Source organism: Astyanax mexicanus, chromosome 4, assembly GCF_023375975.1.
Source record: "Astyanax mexicanus isolate ESR-SI-001 chromosome 4, AstMex3_surface, whole genome shotgun sequence".
Lineage (NCBI taxonomy): Eukaryota > Metazoa > Chordata > Actinopteri > Characiformes > Acestrorhamphidae > Astyanax > Astyanax mexicanus.
This window is the reverse complement of record NC_064411.1, coordinates 38,693,450-38,702,741: the sequence shown is the minus strand read 5'-3', so window position 1 is coordinate 38,702,741 and position 9,292 is coordinate 38,693,450. Positions and strand designations below refer to the sequence as shown.

At 37.8% G+C, this 9,292-nt stretch overlaps 1 protein-coding gene across 1 annotated transcript; it reads right to left on the bottom strand.

Annotated features, from left to right (window-relative positions):
- Nucleotides 1-1,729: 1,729 nt before the first annotated feature.
- Nucleotides 1,730-8,417, bottom strand: klhl40a (kelch-like family member 40a). Its single transcript, XM_007236059.4, has 6 exons — nucleotides 7,131-8,417; nucleotides 5,971-6,131; nucleotides 5,746-5,853; nucleotides 4,397-4,582; nucleotides 4,140-4,289; nucleotides 1,730-2,609 (listed from the first exon to the last, which is right to left on the bottom strand). Exons 1-6 carry the CDS (start codon nucleotides 8,256-8,258, stop codon nucleotides 2,498-2,500), a joined length of 1,845 nt encoding a protein of 614 aa, XP_007236121.1. The 5' UTR covers nucleotides 8,259-8,417; the 3' UTR covers nucleotides 1,730-2,497.
- Between the last annotated feature and the right edge of the window lie 875 nt (nucleotides 8,418-9,292).

The following is a 9,292-nucleotide window of genomic DNA, read 5'->3' as shown; positions in this document are numbered from 1 at the left end:
TGCCTGTTAATTGACATCTATGTTTTATGTGGTGCGGTAAGGTTTGTTGAATGTAACGAATAAGATATTCTCTTGTTTTTTTTTTTTTAAGTCAAAAACTTTAAGGTCAAACCTATTTTTTTGATATTCTCTGTCCAAATATAATTTGGCTTTGAATATAAAGGCAATAAAAAAGTGTATCCACTTTTAACAGCTGCAGGAGTCCAATCCTCTTAATATATATGGGGGAAAAAATAATTGGGACTTCAGTGAGGTGTGAGCAGGCATTGGTAGAAAGCAGCCAATCAGAAGCGTTTCTGTTTTTGCCAGGATTGATAAACTAAAAGTGTAATTTGTCTTTTTCTTTCTTTCTTTCTTTCTTTTCTTTTTTTTCAGACAAATCATTTGTTTTATCCGAACACTTCAAGGAATATATCTCCAAAAATGTTTGTAGATGGGGGGAAAAAAATCCAGGCCATTGTTTTTTAAGCAATCATTGCTCATTGGTCATCCCTCTGCTTAGCTCCACCCATTATTGAGCTCTTTTGTCCATTCAGTGTTCCTAAAGCTGGTATATTATTTGTAAAACCAGGCTAAACATTTCACTTTATCCAGTCAGGTTCATTAATATTTTGGCAGTGACACAATTGGGTGTGGGGCTGTGTAAAAATAGTTAATTAATTACTAATTACTGTATAATTACTAATTACTAATTACTGTATAATTATAAAAAATAATTACTATCCTTAATTTCAAATCAAATTTCAAATTAAGGTGATGCACATATGTAGTATGCTATTGTCACTGTCTCTTCAAATACATTAAATATTGATGGACCTGACTGTATTTTTTTTTCTTGAGTTTTCCACTGCAGTAGGCACTTTAAAATAGCAGTAGTGGTACTTTTATTGTTGGTCTTTGTTCATGCCAACCTGTTCTCAGTCAATCACACTTAGGCTTCATTCACAGAGCAGCAGGTGAAGGTGGCCCAAATCCACGAAATTTCTCACCAAAACTGATGTTTATTTTTGAGTGTTTGCACAATCTTTTTAATGTGACTAAATGTGAATCTGACATTCGTCTGAACAGCTGTGTAAAAAAAGGACATGTACAGAAGAGCAGCGCTTTCCATGAAGTTTCAGTTTTATCCTTATCAGAATTACCAAATATATCAATGTGTTCCAGTGGCTAAAGCCAGGCTTACCACTCAGAATGAGTTTCAGGTTACTCTAAAAAGGGTTCTAAAATTATTTATTTGACCAGGCCCACTTAAAAAAAAAAAAAAGGTTTATTCAGCCATTTCATTAGAAACACTAAACGGTTGTGACGCAATACTTCTTCTAATATTATTGGATCAGAGACATCATTCCAAATGTATTCATGAAGTCTCTTACCTCACCTTGCCACTTGCCACTGAAACCCTTATTTACCACTGTCTTCTATTTTCCTGTATACTTACATCAATTTTTTTTCATTCTCCTCTTTATTTAGTCTTTATATATTTTTTTTCTTCTTTTTGACATTAAAGTTGCATTAATTCCCCATGAAGCAGGCTATTCAAACTCTCGTTGAGAGTTGCATTGCTGTGAATCTGTTTTGTGTCGCATTTCAATACCAATCAATAAACTGGCCAAGTCAAAATTGCAAATCTGTGCTATAAAGATGAAAAATATTTGGCCATTTGGCTTTGGCCACTTTCACCTGCTGTGTTGAATGTAGCCTATAAGATAAGCTGATAAAATCGACTCAATGAGTTTGAGTTTGACTTTATTTCCCGTAGTAATGCTGGTACGTCTGAAGTTACTGTTGTGTTGTTACATGAAAGGCAAACTTTTTTTAGAAAGAATAGAATGTAAAGATGATGTTTATACTGGTCTATATTCTGTCTTCTACTGTAATCCTGTTCCGTTACATATGTACTGACGAAAAAAAACCTAAAGAAATATCCATCCTTGTTTATTCCAGATATATAGGTACTGCTGTTTTTTGTATTGCTCAGCACTAAATGCTCTGTCCTTTCATTTCATTTGTTTAAACATATTAGACTGTCAGTTGACTGTCATTCATGTTATTCACAAAGTTTTAATGGGTGGCATACAGATATATGGTCTGTATTTCCACCAGCTTTATATAGATTTCAGTGTGTTTGTGATGTCAGTACATGCATTGTAATTGTTACATTTGAGCTGTTCTATATATATATTTTTTTCCCCCAATCCAGCATAACTCAAATAAAGGTGTTAACGATACAAATACACTTTCCGTCAGCCCACAAATTCACCCTGAGTCCATGTTCAGTCATGTTTCCATGCCTTTTAGATCCTGCAACACTGTAGTGGTCCATTCTTTGTCTCCCCCTGCTGACTGGCTCTTGCAACCAGCCCTCCGTCCAGTAAAAACGTCTAGTAAATTTAGGAAGTGTGTGCACTTTTACATTTGACCATATTTTAAGCCTCTTTTACACACAACAATACTCTATGTACATTCTAATTGTAAGTCCATTAGCTTGTGCCGTCAATCACATCTTGGTAAGTCGTAAAGCGTTGAGGTGCACTCCTAACACTGTGGCTCCTGAAGCATAGCTGATTTCCCTCAGCATCCCGTTCCAGCAGTTCTCCCCTTCGTCAAACCTGAGAGACACAGTAAATTATTGTGTTAATACACTGATAAACAAACAATCAGCCATAATGTTAAAACCACATGATCTGCCTTATAACAATAAGCTTACAGATGACCACAGAGGCATCAACTCATTCCTCATGACCTTAGAACATGTTCTGTGGTATCTTAACACTAAGATGTTACCAGCACATCCAATAAGGCCTGGTAGTTGTGAGGGAGGCCTCCATGGTTGCACTGTGATTATTGGAGGTCTTGGGAATGTATGTTCACGTAAAGCAGTGATTCTCAACTGGTGGGTCGGGACCCAAAAGTGGATCACGGAAACGTTCTGTGTGAGTTGCAGACAGCTATTAAAAATAAATACAATTAAAAAAATATTACAAATAGGTAATATGTTATAAATATAGAGTTAGATTTTAAATTGGGAAAAGAGACAGATTCTTACTAATGTACTCTGAATGCAGAGAAATAAAATTATATAGTTTTATGGCCTTGTTTATTTTGTGCAATTTAAATTATTAATTTTATTTTTGTAACTTTTTTACTTTTAATTGTCCTGTTTGCTCTTCAGTTTCTTTAGTAAAAATGCTCTTAAAGTCACTTTGCTTGAGTATGTATGTGTAAAAGGGTTTTGGAAGGCTATTTTTCAAAAATAATTTTGTTTGGTATGTATTCTATGTACAGTTCTGGAAAAATAAGAAACCACTTAAGTTTAAGTTTCTTTGATTTTACCAAATTGAAAACCTCTGGAATATAATCAAGAAGAAAATGGATGATCATAAGCCATCAAAACATGCTGGATCTTTGCACCAGGAGTGGCATAAAGTTATCCAAAAGCAGTGTGTAAGACTGGTGGAGGAGAACATACATGCCAAGATGCATGAAAATTGTAAATAAAAAACAGGGTTATTCCACCAAATACTGATTTCTGAACTTTTAAAACTTTATGAATATGAAATTGTTTTTTTTTTTTTTTTGCATTATTTGAGGTCTAAAAGCTCTGCATCTTTTTGTTAATGTAAACACTTTGTGTATAAAAAAAATGTTACAGTACTAAAAACATGGTAAAAACAAATGTTAAGGATATTAATTATTTTTAGATAAATCAGGTTTGCACCACAAGGCCACAGTCAATTTGTTCTGGATGATCACAGTCTAAAATTGTAATATGAATGTATTTGTACACAATTTTAACCATTTCAAAATATTCTTTTACTTTTATGAACTTTAAAATTGTCAAAAATCCATATATATCATTGTCCCAAGTACAGACCACCACATAATGGGAACACAGTTTTTAAACTTCACGTCAGGTTTAAGAAATGACTATTGACTTGCTGCCTAATATGCATTTCTGTCCCATAGGCAGGTGCTACTGGAACCAGATAATCAGTGATATTGATTTCTCTTGTCACCAGTGGTTTTAATGTTGTGGCTGATTGGTAGACATAGAGCACATACAGCCCTTAATGGATCCTCAGCATTGCATTGTGCAGCAGTAGAGTGTATATAGTACATAGTTAATACCAGACACAAACCTCCAGATATCATTCATCTCAGTGGGTTCCATCTTCTCTGTGGTGTCGTTGTGCATCATGGCAAAGCCTCCTACAGCGTACAGACTCCCAGCCAGCTCAGTCAGGTTCAGAGAGCTTCTCTCCTGGGGGAACTCGGTGAACTCAGACCACCTGAACATCAGACACACAAAACAAAATAAAAAACTCACAAACATGTTACAGAAAAACATTAAGAATATCAGACCGCTGCAGGACTTGAATACGTGTGCGAAACTCACGTGTTGCTGGCGATGTCGTACACCTCTGAACTGCTGGTCAGGCCGTTGTCTGTGACCCCGGTCACTACGTAGATCTTGTCCTTGTGGACGGCGACGCCAAACAGGGAGCGGGCCATTTTCATGGGGGCCAGATCCTTCCACTCAAACTTGGTGGGGTTGTAGACACACACTCTCCTTAGGCACTTCCTTTAAAGTAACAGAAAATTATCAGGTGAATACACAACCTTTAAAGAACACAAAATTACATATACAGCTCTGGAAAAAAATAAAAGAGACCAATAATGAGTTTCTTTTATTTTACCAAATTGAAAAACTCTGGAATATAATCAAGAGGAAGATGAATGATCACAAGCCATCAAACCAAGCTGAACTGCTTGAATTTTTGCACCAGGAATGGCATAAAGTTATCCAAAAGCAGTGTGTAAGACCTTCTTGAGAACTTCTTGAACTTTCTGAACTCTTAAAACTTTATGAAAATGAACTCTTTGCATCATTTGAGGTCTGAAAGCTCTGCATTTTTTTTGTTATTTCAGCCATTTCTCATTTTCTGCAAATAAATGCTCTAAATTACAAATTTGGAATTTGGGAGAAATGTTGTCTGTAGTTTTTAGAATAAATCAACAATGTTCAATTTAAACATGTACCTATAAATAGCAAAATCAGGGAAACTGATTCAGAAAGTGAAGTGGTGGCTTAATTGTTTCCAGAGCTGTATATGTGACTTTTCAGGAATAGAGGCAGAAGCATATTGATGCCATTAATCATAATATTCTGCCCTATTACCACTCAGGAAGACTACTTCTTTCAATTTAAAAGACAGAATCTTAAGAGCTGCTGTTTTGAACTTCAAAAGAACCATTTTAACGGGAAAACAATGAAATGATTTAATCAATGAAATGATTCATTCTTCTATACACGTCCAATGTCTTTATTATGGAATATATACTTATAACATACTTAATTATAGAACTACTAAATATTTATTTCTTTAATTTATTATCTCTTCTTTTAAAAAAGTTTTTAAAGGACCTTTAAAGAGGTTTTCTTTTGTATAAACAACTATTTAACCAGGCAAACCACCACCAATGTTCTATATAACATATACGATTCTATATAGAACCATTACTTTCACTTTAAAGAACCATTTGATGGTTGTTCCTTTCAAAATTACGGAATCACTTCATGTGCAACTGTGAAGGAATTTATTTTCCAAACTTTTGAATAATTGTGTAGGCTATGTGTTGTTGTAGGAATTCATTACAACTGAACAGTACTTGCCCAGCATCAGCTACAATATGCCAGGCGGCCTTAGTTGAACAATAAAGAATGGACAATAAAGGCATACACACTTGCTCTCTGACTTTCCTCCCAGAACATAGACAAGTCCATTATGGGAGACGGTGCCATGTCCATAGACTGAGTATGGAAGAGGGTCCGACTCGCCCCATTTGAATGATCTGTAAGAAGAAAGATATATTCTCAACTCATAAAGTGGTTTTATGACTGTAATATGATACAAAATCAATGGGTTGGACTTTTATTCTATTAGTAAGAAGACACCACTTTTTACTCACTGCCTGTCGTAGATCATAACTGAGTCTAATGCGTGTTCTCCCTCTTTCAGCTCTTTTCCACCCACAACAAAGATGGAATTCTGGGCCTCGGCCAGCCCGAAGAGGCAGCGGGGGTTGGGCAGAGAGGGCATCCCAAGCCATTCACAGCTCATGGGGTCAAACTGGCCAAGAGAGAAGAGGGAACAACATACAGCATACAAATTAGCTTGTGCTTTTCTTCCCTGTGAAAATTAGCATGCCTCTACTTCCGAGCTGTGTACGACAATGGTAACCTGTTACATTTAGTCTTCATGTTCAGACTGCAGACTATTGTAAGTCACTTTGGACAAAAGCGTCTACCCAATGTAATGTAATGTAATGTAATGTAATGTAGTCCAAATCAGATTTTGGGCAAATCTGGATTGGATCCAGATTGAGCTTTAGAAGTCTGAACAGCCAGAAACCACACGAAACCCAATTTTGATAAATCATATCCAAATCTCATTTGCAGGTGTTTGGAAATGCGATTACAGTCATATTTGTACAGATGCATTAGCTCAGTCTGCACCCTCTGGATTCTTAAATTGGATTTGAAAACAGAAACATTTGTGAAGTTCAGATCAAATCCAGAGCAAATCCAATCTGTAATCTGTAAATTATAGTGTCATCCTGTTATGGGAAATTGATCAAATGGGATTTGCCTATCCAGACATGATAAATGCATCTGCCTGGGTTGCTATGGTATCGAGGTCAGTGTCAGTATGTAACCGTTGGCATTCTTCTTGGAACAATGCACTTGTAAAAATCAGATTTTATGAATTTTCTGGCTGTCTAAACTTAAAAAAAAATCAATCTGGATTTAATCTGAATATACCAAAATTCTAGAGATTTAAAATTGCAGCTGGCAGCCTAAACATAGCCTTATAACCTAACCTTAGAACATCGGAATAAAAGTGTATCAGGAAAAAATAGACAAATTGATAAATGGGCTACAGCTGTTTCGATAACATCTTAGTTTGTCCCTGATGAGCAATAAATGAGTCATCAACATTGTGTTTAGAATCTATGATGCATGGCGTAGCTCATGTATTCGTCATGCATTCAAAATTAGGAAGGGTACAAAGTGAATTATTAAAATAAATTAAATAATCAAACAGTTGTGACGTTTCTTGTGACCTTACCTGTAGGAAGTATGAACTGAAGGGGTCCTCTTTGCTCTGTTCACTGTATACAAGACCTCCAGCAACAAAGATCTGGTTCCCTTTGGTTACTAAACTGCAGTGATTTTTGGGGATATCATTTGATGAGGATGCCATGAAGCATTCATTTTCCACAGGGTCATAGGCAACTGTTCCTGTGTTGCTGATCATCAAAATGAAGTCTGTTTGAAACATTCCGAAACGTGGGTTGTTGTTGAGGATCCCTGGAAGCAGGCCCTCCTCTTCCTCATCCTCGTCTTCTTCCTCCCCAGCAGCTGAAGCCCCTGCCTCCTTGCCTGATGACCTTTGGACCTTAGGCAACAGGCCTTTATGCGCATCCTTGATTAACTGTAGCTCTGTCTTGATCTCCTGGTTGGGTCTGATCAGCTTGTGCCCCTCTACTTTCTCCTTGAAGTAAACTTGAGGCATCAGGCGGAAACGGATGCAGTGCAGGAGATCTTTCAAATCCTTTAGCCTCTCCCTCGGATCGTGCTCGACCCATCCCATCAGAGCTTCAAAGACTGTCTCTTCTTTCTCCACGTTCAGGGAATCGCAGGTAATGATGGCGGCCAGTTCTGCAGAGCCCAACTGGTGGAAGTCCTGGTCCCGGACGATGAGCTCAAAGCGGTCGCAGATGAAATCCCTTGCTTTGACGGCCAACCTGGGGCATTCAAGGAGCAAACCGAGCCTCAAGATAGCCAGGCAATTGCTGAGGACCATCTTCTGCTCCAGGTAGGTCATGCAAACGCTGAAGATCGAAGGAATCTGGTACATGTTGGCCACCATGAATATGTCTTGGACATTCTGCTCAGTTAGGTTGATGTCAGAAGTGTAAATGTACCTCAGGATCATGCCCATGATACTAGGTTCCACATCTTGCAGCACAACCTCTCGTTTCTTGCTTTCTTCCATGTCTGAGAGGAACATAGCCTTGAAGTAGGGGCTGCTAGCTGCCAGCACCAGCCTGTGGCAAGGGAACTCCCGGTCTTTGATCTTCAGGACGCAGTCCACAAACTTGTCATTCTCTAAGAGTTCACAAAGCCCATCTTGCAGGAGGGTCTGCTGGAACATCCGCGGCTCCGTCACTGGGTCCACTGGCTCAGCGGCCATCTTGGTGTTCAAGGTTTTCTAGCGTTAGCGGGTAATTATGGCGAGTAGGAGGGTCTGCGTCTCCTCTCCCACTGCTGGACTGAACCGCTGAACTAACTGCCTGACCCAAAGAGAGAGAAATGGAGGCTGGTGTCGTGGTGTGGCTTCTACTATCAGCTGTCATGGGCCGTTAGCTGTGTGTTTATTTTTAGGCCTGAGCAAAGCTGTGGGACATTTGGAGAGGCTGGAGAGCCTGAAATTTGAGTCTTCTTATCTTCGTCCCTCCCCCGGCTCCTCCGCCATCTTTACCACATGGCTCTGGTCAACAGCTGACGTGTTGCCAAAGAAGACCCTCACATCACGGCAGTGTTTTTGTTGGGAGGTTACACAGTTGACAGGTCTTCTAATTGAGGAAATTACATCAGACTAGCAGATCAGAATAGATCTACTGTAGGTACAGAACATCCTACTAATAATGTCCAGGAGAATACTGTTGAAGAATGTTCTAGTTTTAACCCCTTAAGGACTGTATGTAAGCTCACTCAATTCATCACTCACATACAGTAACTACACTGCTGCCTTTATTACTAGTAACAGATTCATAGTCCCCAAAATTAAACACTGTGGGAGTCCACAAGGGACATATGCTGAACCAAATGGTTCCCAAATAATTCACAATAGTTTCTGCATTAGGATTAATGGTAAATACTTAATTTTGAGTATGCCCCAATTGGCATTTAAAGAAAACATGGTTAACCTAGAGTTGCAACCTTTTTGAATTGTTTATAGTAACCTTGTTCTGTTTTAAAGATACATTTTGATTTTCTAAAATTATTTTAATTATTGTGTGATATTTTACTACAACAGGGTGGAGATTTTAAACTTTACCTCAGTTAAGTGTGGAGATAATATAAGAAATATTATTAATATTAAATATATTATTATATAATATAAATTAAAAAAGATCACTGATGCCAAAGGATGCTTTATTAAAGTGGTGGGGTTATCGCAAGTTGACAGAGTGGACAGGGAATTCATGGACATGTTTAAATAGC

Bases quoted from the DNA above. Each gene is read 5' to 3' on its own strand.
- klhl40a (XM_007236059.4), bottom strand. From the start codon at position 8,258: ATGGCCGCTGAGCCAGTGGACCCAGTGACGGAGCCGCGGATGTTCCAG. The intron at 6,132-7,130 runs GTAAGGTCACAA...TCTCTTGGCCAG, and splicing joins TCAGTTCATACTTCCTACAG to TTTGACCCCATGAGCTGTGA. The intron at 4,290-4,396 runs GTGAGTTTCGCA...TCTGATGTTCAG, and splicing joins TACGACATCGCCAGCAACAC to GTGGTCTGAGTTCACCGAGT.